The following is an 18,015-nucleotide window of genomic DNA, read 5'->3' as shown; positions in this document are numbered from 1 at the left end:
CTGTCCATCTAGTTGCTGCTGAAGTTAGTCTGGAGTTCGCCTGGTCTACCTTTCGCTACTGTTAAAGGTGCAAAAAGGTGCCGAAAATCGCGCAACTTTGGGCAGCTTTTGCTCAAAGATACTGCCCCAGAGTCAAGGCAGACCTGTATTCGAGTATATCTAGCATAGATAAAGGCCTGTAGGGGTGTATCGAGCCTCTTCGATCCAGCAGCTCGACCTTGCTCGTCACTTCCTACTCTTGGCGTCGTCGGAGCTGCTGTGCCTCACTTGGATGTCGATTGCCGACGCCTCCAAGACGCTGGGGAAGTCCGTCAAGGAGAACGGGTCCAGCAGCAAGGTCCCGTCCAGACAAAGTTGCTGCTCGTACAGTGTAAGCATCAACAACCGCCCCACCACCTAGCTCACCAGCCAGATGCAGCACCACCCACCGTTTGCTCCTGCTTGAGGTCGTACTCGTCCTCGAGGAAGGCCTTCAGCACCGCTATAGTGTGGCCCTTCTTGAACTGAGCAGCACCAACAACTCAGCACCTATTAACATCCACAGCTCCGACTCTCCTTACCTCGCTCGTTGCCGTCGAGTCGTCCGGAAGCAGGAACGTGATCTCCATACACAAGCGTCATCCTGTCATTGGCAGCCCTTCAGTCCGCTGCATAACCCGCCTCACCTTAATGGGTTCTTCCTGCAGCGCCATGACGTCGTCGAACTTGCTCTCCTCGCCACGCGTGCCCACCGCACCCTTGCTGGCCGCGCCCAGAAGCCCCAGGTCGAGCACGGGCTGAGCCATCGTTTCTGCTCGTGCCTCTTCAAGATTCCCCATATACACATGGGTGCAAAACACAGAGTGATGGTCACTTGGTGTGGTGCACACCCCGCGCGATCCAAAAAGTTGCCGCACACCCCGCGCGATCCAAAAAGTTGCCGCACACAAGTCAATTAGTGCGCAATTAGCATGGAGGCTGCTGGCGGAGGCACGGCGGCTGCCCTGCGCGCGGCGTTCGACGCGCTGCTGGTGTTCGAGGGACAGAAACGCCGCACGCAGCCCCAGCAGGAAGCGCAGGCGCGCGGGCGCGTCTCAGGCGGCGAGAGCGGAGCCTCCCAGCCCGGCAGCGAACTGTGGAGCTTAGCAGCGAGTGCAGAAGAGTCGCAAGCGGCGGACAGCAGCTTCAGCCAGTTCTTACCAGCTGCTACGGCCACGCAGTTGAAGGATGACGCAGGAATTACGCAGGACAGTGAGGTGGAAGAAGGTGGAGAGAGTGTGGTGTGGAGCACTGCGACGCAGCCTGCAGCGGACGCGAACGTAGGTGTCGCTGGCGTGACGTCAACTTGTAGCTGTGTATTGCGGCATATCGTGCTGTGCTACGACTACGACTTGGCTAAACGGTACTTGATGAAGGGAGAAGAGGCAGCGCTAGTTACTGCTGGACTCGTGGGGTCATCTGCAACGGCAGGCCACCGTCCATGAAGAGCGCCATTTTCAGCACGTAGCCTCGCTCCTGCTTCGCTCCAGGGGCGATCGCTACGTGAAAGCGACTGGGCGTGGTAGCAAGGAAAAACTTGCTCTCCAGTATGGCCATGTTCATCCCCGGACAGATGCGTGGACCCGCTTGAAAGACCGGAAACTCGTACGCGCTCGGGCGCTTGGACATCTCCAACCAGCGTTCAGGACGAAACTTCAATGGATCATCACCCCAGAGCTCGCTGTTGCGACCCATGTACCACGGACAGTAGACGATGTCAACACCTGCGGGGACGAAGGTGCCGTCGGGCAGGTAGTCGTCCTTCACTGCGCTCTTGACGTTGTAAGGCACTGCCGGGTACAACCGCAAGGCCTCGTGTACGACAGCGTCGAGATACTTCATCTTGCTCACTTCGTCACAGGTAAAAGCTGTGGATCTTGATCCACCGTCCGCCTTAACCAACTCCAGCTCCTCCACAATTCGCTGTTGGACTTGCGGGTCCCTAGCGATTGCGTAGAAGTTGTATGTAAGGCATTCAGCTATCGTGTCTCGACCACCGAAGATGAATGTCAATATGATAGAGCGGAGCGTGTTCGGTCCCAGCAACGAGGCGACATCGGCGTTCTGGTCTTTAGTCCCTTCGGAGGAAAGCTCACGAGCCTTGCGGATGAACAACGATAGCAGATCCGACCGTGCGTTGATTTTCTCTTCAGATTCTTGTAGACGTCGAAGCAATACGGTGTCAGCAACTGCTCGAATTTCCCGCGTGCATCGTCGCAGTTCACGCTCACTGGACATTGCCCACCAAAACAAGTTATAGTACTGTTTCACAAACAATCTCTGTGCGCAGTGCTCGTTGACGAAGTTAATTTGCTCAGCAAAATGTTCTGCTCCCTCGACCTCGCTTAGAGGCACGCCAAAAGCGACATCGAAGATGGATAGTTGTTGAAATTCGTTGACAAGATGTGCTGTACGTCCTTCGGGTCCGTGATCTATGTTGTGAAAGACACAAAGGATAACTTAGCACAACCTCCAAGCTGCACCCTTCGGCAATAACCTGCGTACGTAAATGGCGCCGTCGAAGAAAAGGTGCCACGGCATCTTCATACGGCCACCATGTTGCTTCAGCAGGTCCTCCTGGTTGCAAAAGAAATATACTGTTAGCTTTGCCAACTGAAGGTAAAAGCTCCAAGGTTTACCAAGAAATGGTAGATGCGGTCGCGGTTTTCGATGAAAGCTGGCATGTTGCCCAGCAACCAAACTCCCGGGGACCCGCTTAGCGGTGCCAGCCCACGCGCGATACGCAGTTTGCGGTGAAACATCGCGCCAACCTTCGTCAGCAGGCTGGCGACGGCGGCCGTGAGGAGGAGTTTCACCGCGGTGCTAGCTGACGGAGGCTCGAGCAAGCCCCACGAGCTCAGAAGACGCAGCGCCGACTGCATGTTGCCCAGAGACGCTTGGGTGAAATCGGAAGTGAGCTAGAGGGTACGCGTTCTTCGCAGCTCTGACTACAATAGTACGGTATCCAAGTTGTGGTGCAAGTTGACCTTGTCTCTTCAAGATTCCCCATACACATGGGTACAAAACACAGAGTGATGGTCATTTAGTGTGGTGAACACTCAGTGCGCGCCAAAAAGTTGCCGCACACAAGTCAATTAGTGCGCAATTAGCATGGAGGCTGCGGCTGGCGGCGGCGCGGCCGCTCTACGCGCGGCGTTCGACGCGCTGCTGGTGTTCGAGCAGGACTTCGACACGGCCATGCAGATCCTCATGTTCCAGGACGAGAAGGTGGCGCGCCTGTCGCTCGAGGACGCGCAGCACGGCAGCCGCCGGAGGACGGCGAGGGCCAGAGACGCCGCACGCAGCCCCAGCAGGAAGCGCAGGCGCACGGGCGCGTCGCAGACGGCGAGAGCGGAGCCTCCCAGCCCTCCCCTGAGCGGCTTCACGCAGAGCAGCGAGCTGTGGAGCTTCACAGCGAGTGCAGAAGAGTCACAAGTGGCGGACAGCAGCTTCAGCCAGTACTTATCAGCTGCTACGGCCACGCAATTGAAGGAAGAAGCCGGAATTACGCAGGACAGTGAGGTGGAAGAAGGTGGAGAGGGTGTGGTGAGGAGCGCTGCGACGCAGCCTGCAGCGGACGCGAACGTAGGTGTCGCTGGCGGTCGTAGTGGCAGCGGCGGCAGTGGTTCCACAATGGTGGCGAGTTTGTTCACGACGGGGTCCGGGCGCGCGGTGTCGGTGTGGAGGTGTCGCTGGCGGCTCAGTGGAAGAGTACGAGACGAAGCTGCGCGCGGCGGAGGAGCCGGTGGCATTGAGCGCTGTGACGCAGCCTGCAGCGGACGCGAACGTAGGTGTCGCTGGCGGTCGTAGTGGCAGCGGCGGCAGTGGTTCCACAATGGTGGCGAGTTTGTTCACGACGGGGTCCGGGCGCGCGGTGTCGGTGTCGAAGGAGCGGCTGCAGGCGTACGAGACGAAGCTGCGCGCGGCGGAGGAGCCGGTGGCATTGAGCGCTGTGACGCAGCCTGCAGCGGACGGGAACGTAGGTGTCGCTGGCGGTCGTAGTGGCAGCGGCGGCAGTGGTTCCACAATGGTGGCGAGTTTGTTCACGACGGGGTCCGGGCGGGCGGTATCGGTGTCGAAGGAGCGGCTGCAGGCGTACGAGACGAAGCTGCGCGCGGCGGAGGAGCCGGTGGCATTGAGCGCTGTGACGCAGCCTGCAGCGGACGCGAACGTAGGTGTCGCTGGCGGTCGTAGTGGCAGCGGCGGCAGTGGTTCCACAATGGTGGCGAGTTTGTTCACGACGGGGTCCGGGCGCGCGGTGTCGGTGTCGAAGGAGCGACTGCAGGCGTACGAGACGAAGCTGCGCGCGGCGGAGGAGCCGGTGGCATTGAGCGCTGTGACGCAGCCTGCAGCGGACGGGAACGTAGGTGTCGCTGGCGGTCGTAGTGGCAGCGGCGGCAGTGGTTCCACAATGGTGGCGAGTTTGTTCACGACGGGGTCCGGGCGCGCGGTGTCGGTGTCGAAGGAGCGGCTGCAGGCGTACGAGACGAAGCTGTGCGCGGCGGAGGAGCCGGTTGCATTGAACGCTATAACGGATGCCGCTGCTGGTAGTAATGGCTTGGAAGGCGATCGTGGATCTGCTGTTGATGGAGATGCGGTTTCTGTAGGTGATTTGTCTGGACAGTCTCGTGGTCATTTACTCACACCTTTGAACGAGTTTAGTGGAGATGGTAGCAACAACGGTGCTATGACTTCTTTCGCACGGCCGCGGGAAGTAGCATATCCTTCAAGTGAATCCCCCTCTCGCCATGCTCGAGGTGCAGACAAGGAAAACGTACACCCTGAAAACGTTCTCGTTCGAAAGACGGCCGCATTAGAAGCTTCAAAGTGGCGATCGACACTTGGTTCAAATCGATTAAACTCGGGATTATCTGCCCAGCATCCTGATCAACAATTTGCGCGACAACTACAGGCTAAAAGGGCTTTGAAGCCATCCGTGGGGTCTCGGTCAAATTTGAGTGGTACAAAGCGATTTCGCCCGCCTGTTGCAAGCAGGAAACCGGGTAACATTATCTCAAAAAGTCTCGAAGAAACTCGTTATCCAAGAGGTACAGTGGTCAAGAAGCAGAAAGTAGGTGGCTCTGAGGCCCGGCCCCTTATTCACGAAGAGGCCATGAAAATCTCATTTACTCTACTCATGGGACTTCGCGAAGACCGTGAGCTTGATCATGATATGTTTGGTGAAGGCTGCGATCTGTCTCGCTTTCAAGTGCTGGACTCTATCACGGCAGAAAAAGCTCTCGAGGTGCGCTTCACACATGATGGCGACTTGGTTTGCTCCCGTGATAGCTCTGATAACGCCACGATTGGTCCGCGTGAGCTCTATCGCCAGCTCAGAGCGGGAAGTCATATTCTTAAAACTATGGGAGCGACATTTACGTGGTTCCTGAATCACTATCGGTGGATTGTGTGGAAATTAGCTGCCATGGAACGATCTTTCCCTCGCGTTCTAATGGGGAAATATTTGACGAAGGATCAAATCCTGAAGCAGGTGACATATCGATACCAGCGGGACTTGAACAACGCGCAGCGTTCCATCCTAAAAAAAATTCTTCACCGTGATGCAAGCTCACTAAGCTGTATGGTTCTCTGTGTAGCAGCGGTGCTGCCATTCCCTACCGAAAGCTACAGCACTGTGGACCAGGAATTTCCACCCTGTTGGAATATGGCTCTCGTGCTCACAGATGGATGGTATTCTGTGTACGCCATCCCAGACGCCCCATTAGCGACGGTATTGTGGAAGCTTCATTCGAAGTCAAATCTTGTTGGAACTAAACTTGCGACGTGGAACTCATCATTGCAAAACTCTACTGAGGGAATCGATCCGCTGGAGTGCGCAATCGTTCGCGAGACACAGTGGAAAAATCCATTGCTGGCAAAAGAGGATCTGACGCAGTGGCCATATCTTCATTTGCGCTACAATAGTACGCGCCGTGTAAAATTCGATACCAGATTGGGAGTGGAAAAACTACGTTACGTGATTCCAAACAACTCACGGCACCGAAAACAACAGCCACAACTCACATTTTCATTGTTGAAGAGTGTGCCTCTGAAAAGCTTAGAGGTCGGCGGTGGGATGGTTCGATCAGTGCGGGTTCGCGTGATTCGCGTTTCTCCAGTTTTGCATCTCCAGTCCAAAGAATGGACACTAGGACCGCGAATTATCTGCGAGGACCAGTTACCGCTGTACTTCGAGCTTCGGTCTGAGTATGTGCGGATGGCGATAATGAAAAGCCACCCTGATGGTGCGGGCGATATGACAGACGACTGGTTGGGTGACAATCAAATCGACGTGCCACCACCAATACCGTTTATCAAGGTGGATGTGGAATGCACACATTCCTCTTCTAGCGAAAATCAAGGCGTGGGTTGCGGCATTTTGACTATCTGGAGGCCTTCGGAGGAGTTGCTTTCCGGTGGACTGAAGGAAGGTGCCGAGTACTTCGCCAGTAGCTTGACCGTCAACTGGAAGGTTGATGGCGGGCGTGGACAAGATGCATTTTTAAGACTGAGTTCCACAAAGCACAGCGGCTTTGAGGAAGTTCAAGATGACCACGTGATGACCGATAATGCAGATAGGGATACTACTCAATTCAACCGGAGTCGCCGAGTGTGTGTTGATGTTCAACAAGCGACAACCGATTACAGAACCAACTTCGAAAATGGATTGAATGGCCGCAGAAACGAAAAGCGGCCGACAGTTGACGTCTGCGTTTGTGTTGTGCTAGTTACTGGTCGTGAAACGCAGGATGATTCAAGTATCACAGCGAAGAGGCAGGCAGAAACATCACTTCTCGACCCAGCTATCAAGCCGACGGAATCTCGTTATGTTGAGCATGTCTTCGTTACGGATGAAAGTTGCCATCTTATGAGTATTCGCGTGTCCGGAATGGAGGTCGTCATGGCGAAGTCTAAAAGAGACAAACCGTTAAAGCGTGGTTCGTCGTCCTCATTTGTTTTTCGTCGGGGAAACAAGAATATCTGGAAAGAGGGCGCAATTTTGTGCTTAAGTGGATTGGAGGTATCGCACTATGATGAACAGCTACGAGTTTTAGACTGCGTCTTGGTTGAAAGCACGCAGATTGTTTCGTTTCCGTCGAAGAAGTCTCCATGTTGGGATAACTTCCATACTCTTCAGCTCGCGTTAGGCATTTCGACGGTGCGTGGGTCTCCGTCGCAATCCCCTTCCAGTAGCTTTGCGAAAGAGCTGACGCAGCTTAAAAAATACGTGGAGCGAGATATCTTGCTGATGGATTTCGTGCCATCCCAAGAGTGCAACGAACACCATGTTGAGGTGGTGGAGCACGAGCGTTTGACTCAAGACCTGCAGGCTCATGAAGAAGGCGGAATCGCGAGTGACGAAAAGGATATTGGACCCAACCCTCACAATCGGCATCTACGTTGGGATGGGAGCGTGGTCAAGGTGCTGCCGTTGCTCGGATCGAACAAGTTTATGTTTCCTCGGGATGTGGTTGCGTTCGCGAGTTTGAACATGAAGACCGATGACAAGGCGTTTCGTACGGTGTATCTTACTCGGGAACTGTTGATAACCATGAAGTCTTTGCTTGAAGACGCAGTCACTGCCCCGGAGCATCTTTGCCAGAAGGAAAATGACACTTCAGAGACCGACTTCGCTTTAGTCCAAAGCGTCACGCACGTTCTAGCCGAGATCAAACAACGCAGTGCAAACAGCACCTTGCGGTTTGAGGTCCGTCAATCAACGAACGAGCGTCTGATCAACAGCTGGAAGCCATGGGAGCGCCTTCATGCCTCGTACTGGATGGCAGCGACAGTCTCCACCCCATTAACACCCAAGTGATCACCAACGTTATTTTTAACATTCGACTTGAGTTCCGGGCTTGAAATAGCGCACAGAAATTCAGGATCAACGTGGTCTTATCGCAGTAGAGCGACGAGAGCGCATCATTCAGAAACACTCCCTGAAGCTCCCAAGAGAGAATGGTTGGAAACTCCATGTCGAAAAAGAAGAGCGAGGAGTATCTCAAGCAGCGCGAGAACGGCTTCAACCTGTCGGGTGTGCACCAGGAGCGCCTGCCGCAGTACAACGCGCTGCTGGATCGGAACCTGCGTCACCATTTTGAAAGCCGTCCGCTTCAAAGCCATCTCAACGATCTTGGGCTGATCGACCAGCGTGGCCGCATCGTGGATCTGGACAAGCAAAAGTCGAAACTTTTCATAATCGACCAGGAGTTCAAGTTGGCCGAGGAGGCGGAACGAAAGAAGCAGCGTGAGGAGGAGGAGCTGCGTCGCCGCGTGCAGTTGAAGCGGCACGACGCGCTGAACAATGCGCGCCAGAGAGAAAAGTTGTTACAGATAAAGGAAGAGAAGAAGATCGCTCGCGAGATCGTACAGGCTGCCAAGGGTTATAGCTCCGTCAGTAAACCACCAGGAAGCAGGTAAAATAGGACCCACATAGCACAACATGTATCGGGCAATAATAGTACATTAACTTTTAACGCAGTAAACGCAGCTACTGTCAGCTAGAAGTACTACAGAGTGCAACCGAAAGCACGAACTGTGGTACCATTCCGAGCTAGGGCTTCACGCCGTAAGAAAATGTTTAAAGTGAACACCATGAATGAGTGAATGGTGTGCGTTAAGCCGGGCAATTCATTCGCAGCAGCAGCCTCGCAATTCCTAGACTTATCGATGCAGCCCTACGCTAGCAAAACTTTTTTGTGCTTCAATCTCGATGAAGCCGTTGCCTCGGTCTCCTCGATCCGCCTCTTGACTGATTTGGAGAAACACCAACTGCAAGTCTCCACATCACTCATGTTATCCTGATGCCACCGTAGAGTATCCGCCGAACAGCGCTGGATAGCATCACGGATGCTTCGTCGTACACTTTCGTCTTCAAACTGCGTATGCGCGAGAATCCACCATAGAATTCGTCTATTACATCCCTGCAGCGCGTCAAGCACGAGGAGTCTCCGAATATCCTCAGCTACCCACCAGGCAGTCTCGAGGAAGCTGTATTTGAAAATCAAACGCGCTGCTGGTAGCGAGTTAAGCGGTGGCCCATGTTCAACCAGCCATCGCAATACTGGCACAAACGGGAAATATACAGCAGTTTTGATCAGCACAAGTGAGTTCACAGCATACCCGTGCTCCAACAACCAAGGAACTACTCCTAGTCTACAGTCTTCAACTGCCATTTCGAGCAGCCTCGGATCTGTAACCTCAAAGCCATTCTCGAAAAACCATCGCAATACTTCAACGTGGCCACCACCAACAGCGACGGCTAGAGGTGCTATTGAAAGCAGCTCGATTCCAAACTGACTCACCCAGTCCAGTATTGCGATGTTTCCTGTATGACATGCAACCGCCGCTAGACACCCCAAGCAACCTCAAACAAAAGCTGGACGCTGCTCGAGCACATTCTGCAGCATCTTCAACTGATCACTAGTTGCTCGGTTGGAGCGTTGGTATTTACGGATATCAGAACTGAAATGACACGTTACTTGGATACCTCGGTCTTCATACATTACACAACTCCAGAATCCTTCAGTTCGGTGTTCAAGTAAGTACAGGAATACGTCGAGGTGACCATTTGCAGCGGCATCCCACATTGCGTCACGTTTGCATGATTCGGGACGATTCTCATGCAACCATCGGACGACCTCGAGATGGCCATATCCAGCCGCTCCATCCATCACGATAGGTCGAAAGGTATGTGGGTAATGAATGTGGAGCCATTTAAGAACGGCCAATTGTCCATTTTGCGCAGCATTATACGGTGCCCAGTGCGAGCACCCTTCTTTGCGGTGTTTGTGAAGCCACGTGATAACGTCGATGTGGCCGTTTCTCGCAGCAGCATCCATTGCAGCGATAGAGAAGACCCTGGAAAATGTTCATGCATCCACGTCGAGATGACCTTGCATTGCGGCCAGTTCGAGCATATTGTCAAAATCTATTTTCCATGGTCCGCGGCGATCTTCACGCTCAGTCATCCAACGAAGCACATGTATGTGACCGCCCCGTACGGCTGCTTGTACGGCCTTTTTCCAGTCAGGTGCGACCCTGTCAAAAACGTAGTCCAAAGTGTGTTTCGATGCTCCTGCCTCGCACGCAGCGCTCAAAGCTTTGTGGCTCAAGCCACCAGTCAAATAGTCGTCAATGCATTGGAGCACATGCGGAAACCAACCTCCCGTAGAGCGGAAGCAATCTCTGCACACAATTCGCGTGGCTGTACGGATGCGCAGGGTCTGCTTCATTCAAATTCATATGCGACAATGGCAACGCAACTTTTAAAAAAGGGGAAATGGAGCAGCTTTCACGATCCGTTGTAGTCGCGAGACTTTAGCTCAAAAATCAAGTGATGGATCTACTCGTTGTTTCTCAATGTTTCGGGAGCCAACATCCGAGTCAAGAGCCTCTTCTTCCGTGTTCCAACACGTACTGAATTAGCCCGCACCCCCCTCGGCCGACTGACGCCGCACGCATAGAACAGTGACCGCTGAGTTCTCCGTCCTCTGCCACCTGCAGCCCGATCCTTCCCGTGCACAGCTTCGCCTGTGACCTCAGTCCCAGCCCAGCGGATCTTCCAGTGTCCCGCCTCCGTTTTCCGCCCCACGCTTGGGATGCCACCCGGTCGATAACACTCTCTAAACGCCCACTCTCGACCCAGTCGTGCCACAAATAGAAGAAGAGAGAGAGAGAGAACTAGATAAGATAAGAGAGACTCCATGCGCGCAGCCCCCAAGGCCGACGCGGCCACGGAGCTGACGCCTCTGATCGGCGCGGCGCGCTCCACCTCCGGATCCGGCTCTGGATCGGGCGCGCCGCTGCTGTCGCCCAGCTACGCGGCGTCGTCGCCGTCGTCCTCGGCCTTCTCGCCCTTCGCGCTGCAGCCGGCGGACCGCAAGGCGGCGCCGTCTCCACGCGCCGGCAACTTGGCCGCGCTCTTGTCGGACGGGGACAACGACCCGCCGAGCGAAGAAGAAGATGAAGAAGGAGAAGAAGAAGGAGAAGAAGATGAAGAAGAAGATGAAGAAGATGAAGCCACCGAGAGCCAATACGCCTACTTCGCGTCGCCCGCCAAGGTGCTGGGCTCCGCCTGTGTGAAAGGAGACTTCTTCCAGGCCCAGAGCGCCGTGGAAATGGCCATTAGCAAGGCCACGCAGGCTGTGGAGAGGCAGCAGCTGCTGCAGGAGGAGAAGAGGACGGACAGGGAGCTGACCGAGGCCGCGCGCCGCCGCGTGGCCGACAGCATCTTCCGCCTGCTCACGGTGCACGAGGCGCGCCACCAGATGAACGCGCTGCACCTGGCGGTGCTCTACGAGCACCGACCGTGGTGGCGTACCTGGTGGCCGTGGCCAAGAAGCACTTCCCGAGAGACAGGGACGCGCTGCTCCGGATGAGGACGGCGGACAGGAAGAGGCACATTCATCTCAGGGGAAGGCAGAACGGACACGGGACCACCCCCGAGTGCGCGTCGGACAAGGACGAGATGGACAGGCTGGAGGACGAGACCAACAGTAATGCAAGTACCGAGACGCAGGAGCAGGAGCAAGAACAGGAACTGGCGTGTGGCACGCTGCAGGACTTTTTGGACAGTCGCTGCGGAGAGTCGAAGCATCGCGCCACGGCGCTCATGTTGTGTACGTCCGTGGCGTGCGCCACCACGCTGATTGACAGCGGCGCATCGCTGGACGCCATGAACTCGTCGGGGATGACGGCGATGCATTACGCGGCCAGCACAGGGAATGCGGCGTTTGTGAGTTTGTTGATGTATCGTGGAGCTGATGTGAACCAAACCGACAGTCGCGGGGCGACGGCATTGCATTGGGCGGTGTTTGAAGGCTTCCAGTACACGGCGATGCTGCTGGTCGGGTACGGGGCCAACCAGAAGATCTGCGACTCCGAAAAGCAGACACCACTTATGATCGCTAGCGCTCTTGGAGATGCCTTTCTGGCCAAGCAACTGGTGGTAGAAGGAGCGCCCGTGAATGCCAAGGACAAGCACGGCAGAACGGCGATGGACATCGCGCGGCAAGGCGCGCACTTCGACACGGCAAGCGCGTTAAAAGCTGGTTCATCGGACCGACTGGTTGCCTGGGCTTCGCGTAAGGGCGCTTCCGTGTTTTTCTTTTTTGGTATGGTGCTTACCACGGCCACGATGTCGCTGATTTTTGCGGTGCCATGCCTGCTGCCCCAGACACCTGCGCAGACTGTACGGCACCAGGCGATGGGGCTGGCATTTTTGACTTTCACGTGTATCATGTACGTGTACGTTTGCATCAAGGACCCGGGGTACGTGCCGCGCTCCACGCATCCCGCTTACGAATTGCTGGCTACGGAAGATAACGCTGTACCGTGCCCGACCTGTGTCACACGCAAGCCACAGCGATCTAAACACTGCTCAGCCTGCAGACGCTGCGTGTATCGATTCGATCACCATTGTCCGTGGATTAATAACTGCGTGGGGATTGGTAACCACCGCAGCTTCCTAATCTTCCTCGTCACGTTGTCAAGTTTCTGCTTCGCGATCGGTACTCTGTCGTTGAGTATTTTGCTGGGTCGTGTACCTTTGCACCCGTCTGCTACCAGCATTAACAATGGTCCCGGAGACACTGCATCGTGGCCGTGGCGGTGGCTGCAGCCGCCTGAATGGGCGCTGGCTGGAGGAGCTCACTCGCACTCTGAATCGACGCTACTGCTGCACGGTATTCATGCCGTGCTCCTGCTGTGTGCGGTTGTATTTGGCATGCCTACAGCCACGCTTTTGATGATTCAGCTTCGCAACGTGAGCCGGAACCTGACGACGAATGAAGTGTTCAATAAGGACAAGTATCCTTATCTGAAAACGCCCATGGACGAATTTTACAACCCGTTCGATGGCGGTTGCGCTCACAACTTCGCTGAGGTTTGCCGAGGGGAGATTCCAGTCAACGAGGAAGATGAAGGCGAGTTCGACGAAACAAAGAGCTCGATCATGCAGGAGCACGACACAAGCACTTTCAGCGAACGATAGAGCGACATCTATCACTTCCAGAAGGAACTTATTTCGCCGCAATCGCTTGACAAGTGTTGCGCCGTGTTAGCTGATGACCTAATAATTAAACGAAAACTAGGCCTCACTCAATGATTGAATGAGCTGGACCGTCAGTGATGGATCCACAAACCAAATCGATTTTAAAACTGCGTGTTTAAAATCGATTTCCAGGCGCAATGAAGCGGTACGTGGGTCGTGTGTACTTCCCGCAACGGGAGGTTGGCGTCCATACATCATGCAATGCATTGACGAAGCATCTGGATATTCACCGTTAGGTGTCATTTTGGCTTTGATTTTCGTAGACATCAGTGGAGGATACCAATGGCACGATAACAGCACTAGTGAAAGCCCTAAGGACCGTTTGAGAATGGCAACAAGGTGTTTTACGGATGCTAGCGGGGGTTGCATGCAGGAAGGGTTACATTGCAATACTGGAATGGTTGTACCTGTTTTTTGGGATTGAGTTTTCCTCGACAACGCCTATTGCGGTCGCTATCCGCCGCGGCGACGTTAAAATGTAGCGGTGATTTTGCGAGAACGGGTTTGAGGTCGCTGGGCCGGAGCTGGTCGTGTTGGCAATCCGACGCGGGCGACTAAAACTAGTTCGTTGGTGGTAGGCTCGCGAGAATGTGTCGCTTGAGCTGATCAAGCATGCTACAAATTCCTGTAATGATCCGATATTGCGGTGGCTGGTTGAGCAGGGACCGACGGAGATGGGTTTTAACTACAGTCACATCGAGATAGTTTGGTGGGTAGCTGAGGATACTCAGAGAGACCTCGTGCGTGAGGCGCTCGTGAGAGATGATCGCGAAGTTGTATGGCGGATTCTTGTTTCAAAACGAAGGCGCGCAAAGGAGTATCCGTGATGCTATCCAGCGCTGTTCGAAGAGTTACTCGTCTGTGATTCCAGGAGAATTTGAGCAATGTGGAGACTTGCCGTTGGTGTTTCTCGAAATCAGTCAAGAGACAGCTCGATGAGATCGAGGCAACGGGTTGATCGAGATCGAAGCAAAGGTTGGACTGAACTAATAAAACGCGGCTGCTTATTACATTCGAGCCCGAAAATGAATGCGAATACTGGTAGCTTGAGTTAGATCGAAACCTCTCTACTCCGATATCATTTTCTGCTCTGTATCACAAAACGGAATCAATTCAACATAGCATCTCCTTCAACTCGTTATCAAGGTATAACCTACCTGTCTATCGCAGTACGTGCGGCAACAAGCGCCGCGTTCGGCTACGTCACAAGCTGCCCCCTCGTGCCCATTCGCCGACGTGTCCAAGCACCAAGCAAGCGACTGCAGAGCAGCCATGGCCTCCTCCTCTTCCTCTTCCTCCTCTTCGCCCGCCGTGTGGGACGCGGCCACGCAGACGTTCCACGGCGGGCAGGACTGGAAGTTCCTGGCCAACTTCGCCGAGGACTTCAGCGTGACCACCAACGCGCTGGGCACGCCCACGCAGGCGCTGGCGGCGGCCACGCAGGCCATGAGCACCGTGCACCACTACCCGCCCGCGGACTTCCAGCCGGCCATCGGCCACCTGGCCGAGTTCCTGTGGCCCGAGACGTGGCAGCAGAACCTGCCGCTGCTGCTCATGGGCAACGGCGCCAGCGAGCTCATCGACCTGGTGATCCGCAGCGTGCAGCGCGGCGGCTGGCGCCCCGGCGGCACCGTGACGCAGTACAAGGAGTACGAGCGCTCCAGCAAGGCCGACGGCCGCGAGACGCTGGCGTGGAACGACCCCAAGGCCGCGCTCACGTGCCTCGTGAACCCCACGAACCCCACGGGCGACTACATGGACGTGGAGCAGATGAAGAGCTACATCGAGACGCACTGCCCCGACGACCACACCATCATCATCGACGAGAGCATGCAGCCCTGGGTGGGCCCGCAGTGGCGCCAGGACTCGCTCATCCACCAGCGCCAGTGGGTCCAGCAGCTCAGCGAGACGCGCCGCATCAACGTCTGGGTCATGACGAGCTGGACCAAGATCTGGTCCTGCACGGGGCTGCGCATCGGCAGCGTCGTGGCGCCCACGCCCGCACACGCCGCCGAGATCAAGCGCAAGCAGGTGCCGTGGTCCGTCAACTCGATGGCGCTGGCCTTCGTGTCCGCCGTGGTCAAGGACGACGCCTACCTGCAGCAGACGTGGGACGTGACCCCCAAGTGGCGCGCCCACGCCGTGGAGCAGCTCTCCACGCGCTTCCCGACGTGGGAGTTCTTCGGCAAGCCCTTCCTGTCCTGGATCTGGCTTGACACCAAGTCCGTCGACGCGGCCGAGCAGGCCTGCAAGCTGGCGAAGGAGCACGGCGTGCCCGTGCGCAGCGGCAAGCCCGGCTACAACCTCCCCACCTTCGTGCGCATCGCCGTCCGCAGCCCGGAGCAGACCGCAGTACTGCTCAAGGCCTGGGAGCCGCTGCAGTAAAAAGCTTTCTGCCCTATGCAGTACATTAGCAGCACGACGTGCACGACCTCAGAAGCAACAAAGTAGCACACAACATGCAGCTCTCTCTCTCTCGCTGTGTCTCGCTCCTCTCGTCAGTATCTTTGTGTGTATTTCACTCCCTGTCGGGCGACATGCGGTGGTCCAGGCGCTTGAACTTGCCCTCCCAGCCGCGCACCACGTCCGTGTACTTGTCCACCAGGTCGCTCTTCTCGGCCAGCTCCGCCTCGAGGTTGAGGATCTCCAGCTCCAGCTCGCTCTGCTGCTGCCGCCCCGCCGCCGTCTCTGCCTGCTCCGCGTCCGCGTCCGCCGCCTCGAGGCTCATGGCGGCCAGGCCGAGCGCCGCGTCGTTCAGGAACAGCTGCTCCAGCTGCTTGGCGTGCAGGAAGAACTCCTCCAGCCGCGCCTCGATCTCCGCCGTGTCGGCCGCGTCTCGCACCGGGTTGAAGCGGCAGTGCGGCGGGTACTGGATGGGCGGGCACACCAGCGACAGGCAGCTCGCGAACGCCGCGTTCATCTGCGCCAGCGCCGCCTCGCCCGCCGACGCTGGGGCCGCCGAGGCGCTCGCGTCCTCCTGCACGTCCTCCACCTTCATGGGTGTCCTGCGCGAAACGAAATGGCGGCAATTATTTATTGTCGAGATGTCACTATTCACTTGTGTGACCATGCGAGCTTTTTTTGGGACAACTTCAACAAACGGAGATCATGAAACCCGTTTTCGATCCCATGAGATACATTCCTTCTTTTTACGGTGACAACTACCCAAGACCGACGGCGTAACCTCAGTCCAGCCGTTGCCTCGCTCACGGTGAATCCGTTGCGTCGGTCTTATCGAGCTGTCTCTTGATTAATGTCGAGATACACCAACGGCAAGTCTCCACATCGCTCAAATTTTCCTGAAACCACTGCCGAGTACTCTTCGAACAACATCGCGGATATGATGACACTCGATCCTAGATTGGTTTAACCATCGTGTTACCCTTAATACATCCAGTCTCCGCCAGCATCGATAAGGATTCGCGGACAAAACGTGGGTGCTGCTCGAAAGCGATCTTCAGCATCGTCGATTGACCACTACTGTAGTTACTCGATGGGCGCATTCATGACCTCGGATATCCGAACCGAAATGGCACCTTACGTGAATTTGCAGATGCACAAGTAGATACAGGAAGGTGTCGAGGTGGCCTCCGGTAGCGGTAGTATACATGACCTCTTGCGATTTTCGTTCAACCATCGGACGATTTCGAGGTGGCCATTTTCAGCGGCTGCGCCCATTGCGTCTCGTTGATTTTTTTTCGGGTAATGTGCGCGGAGCCATTTAAGAGCAGCTAAGTGTCCATTTTCCGCAGCGTTATATGGTGCCCAGTCCGAGTTCCCTTCTCTGGGGTGCCTTGTGAAGCCACTTGATAACTTCCATGTGACCATTTCCAGCAGCTACATCCATTGTATTACTAAAAAAAAAAATCAGGGAAGTGTTCATCCATTTTAACACGTGTACATGCCCAGCTTTAGCAGGAGTCGTAGCACTCATTGATAGTGCGTCACGACGACACTTAATGCAAACGTTTTCGTAAGGCCACTCAACCAGTTTCATATTGCCATTGTTGACTGCTCGCCCTAGAGTTTGTAGGGAACAGTATTCGTGATGGTCTAACAACGCTCTAAATATCCGTTTTTGGCATGCCAGAACTTGGAAACTCGCAGGCATCTCGATGTCCAGAAAGTTTCCCGCGGTATCGAACTAGAACACACGACGGAGACATACACGGCAAGCTCCAAGTTCCATACTAAACTGCTTGAAGTTAGCGGTAACGATGCAAACATCATTGGAGAGCATCTAGGATTACATAGTTGCTTAAGTGACCATAATGCCCCTCAATAAAAAACAGCATTGGACGATGTGGATGCGCCGAAGATACATTATGTATGGGATACAATACACATTTGACTATCAGATAGCTACGCTACGGTCTTGGCCTAGGCTTGTGTAGGGAAATATAAGTGTGTCGACGCTGTTGCGCTTGAGCAGGCTCACTCTTGTCTTGATCAAGGCGACACTGGTCTCTTGGTGGGGACAGACCGGGTGGGTTCTTGCACTCGGATTTCCTTGGTCTTCTGGGCTGGCCGGTGCTGCTGGTGGGGCTGAATACTCGCGGCTAGTATCAGCGAGCACGAACGCAGAAAATCAGATCGGTACTAGAATCGAGATATCATGAATATCGCCGCTTACCGAGATTCGCCGATAGCGACTTGGACAGCGTGTTCAGCGCCGTTGGGTGATCCACGGTGGTTTTGACGATGTTACTAGTCATGCGGAAGAGCATGTTTGCTGTCTTGGTTGGTTGCAGGTAGTCTTGCTTGAGCACCTTGAGGAGAATCGAAGAGTGAAGCGCGAGAAAGCCGATCGATGCGGCCCTTGGTGCGTACTCTGCAGCAGAGATACTGAGCTGCAGCATGGACGCCCCAGGAGGAAGAAAAACAGCAACTCTTCCTCTAGCTTCAACCTAAGCCTTTATTGTATGCCGACGAATGTGCTCGAT

The 18,015-nt window shown here is 55.2% G+C and overlaps 7 protein-coding genes across 7 annotated transcripts; 4 read left to right on the top strand and 3 right to left on the bottom strand.

Annotated features, from left to right (window-relative positions):
* Positions 1–225: 225 nt before the first annotated feature.
* Positions 226–785, bottom strand: IUM83_13321 (Ubiquitin domain; the record flags this gene model as incomplete). Its single annotated transcript, XM_067937986.1, has 4 exons — positions 226–357; positions 429–503; positions 561–602; positions 666–785. 4 exons carry the CDS (start codon positions 783–785, stop codon positions 226–228), a joined length of 369 nt encoding a protein of 122 aa, XP_067786957.1.
* A 3,068-nt stretch (positions 786–3,853) lies between these two features.
* IUM83_13320 (breast cancer type 2 susceptibility) lies at positions 3,854–7,837 on the top strand (the record flags this gene model as incomplete). Its single annotated transcript, XM_067937985.1, has 2 exons — positions 3,854–4,621; positions 7,157–7,837. The coding sequence occupies 2 exons, from the start codon at positions 3,854–3,856 to the stop codon at positions 7,835–7,837; spliced, it is 1,449 nt and encodes a 482-aa protein (XP_067786958.1).
* A 140-nt stretch (positions 7,838–7,977) lies between these two features.
* On the top strand, positions 7,978–8,439 carry IUM83_13319 (uncharacterized protein; the record flags this gene model as incomplete). Its single annotated transcript, XM_067937984.1, has 1 exon — positions 7,978–8,439. The coding sequence occupies one exon, from the start codon at positions 7,978–7,980 to the stop codon at positions 8,437–8,439; it is 462 nt and encodes a 153-aa protein (XP_067786863.1).
* Positions 8,440–10,724: 2,285 nt separating this feature from the next.
* Positions 10,725–13,012, top strand: IUM83_13318 (protein S-acyltransferase 23; the record flags this gene model as incomplete). The annotated part of the gene is made up of 4 exons (XM_067937983.1): positions 10,725–11,332; positions 11,434–12,104; positions 12,197–12,261; positions 12,380–13,012. The coding sequence occupies 4 exons, from the start codon at positions 10,725–10,727 to the stop codon at positions 13,010–13,012; spliced, it is 1,977 nt and encodes a 658-aa protein (XP_067786967.1).
* Positions 13,013–14,344: 1,332 nt separating this feature from the next.
* On the top strand, positions 14,345–15,457 carry IUM83_13317 (Histidinol-phosphate aminotransferase 2; the record flags this gene model as incomplete). The annotated part of the gene is made up of 1 exon (XM_067937982.1): positions 14,345–15,457. One exon carries the CDS (start codon positions 14,345–14,347, stop codon positions 15,455–15,457), a length of 1,113 nt encoding a protein of 370 aa, XP_067786968.1.
* A 133-nt stretch (positions 15,458–15,590) lies between these two features.
* IUM83_13316 (uncharacterized protein) lies at positions 15,591–16,070 on the bottom strand (the record flags this gene model as incomplete). Its single annotated transcript, XM_067937981.1, has 1 exon — positions 15,591–16,070. One exon carries the CDS (start codon positions 16,068–16,070, stop codon positions 15,591–15,593), a length of 480 nt encoding a protein of 159 aa, XP_067786886.1.
* A 1,451-nt stretch (positions 16,071–17,521) lies between these two features.
* Positions 17,522–17,931, bottom strand: IUM83_13315 (uncharacterized protein; the record flags this gene model as incomplete). The annotated part of the gene is made up of 2 exons (XM_067937980.1): positions 17,522–17,631; positions 17,706–17,931. The coding sequence occupies 2 exons, from the start codon at positions 17,929–17,931 to the stop codon at positions 17,522–17,524; spliced, it is 336 nt and encodes a 111-aa protein (XP_067786865.1).
* Positions 17,932–18,015: the final 84 nt, after the last annotated feature.

This window comes from Phytophthora cinnamomi (assembly GCF_018691715.1).
Source record: "Phytophthora cinnamomi strain GKB4 chromosome Unknown Contig63, whole genome shotgun sequence".
Lineage (NCBI taxonomy): Eukaryota > Oomycota > Peronosporomycetes > Peronosporales > Peronosporaceae > Phytophthora > Phytophthora cinnamomi.
Note: the sequence above shows the minus strand (reverse complement) of the source record. Positions and strands in the feature narration are given on the sequence as shown.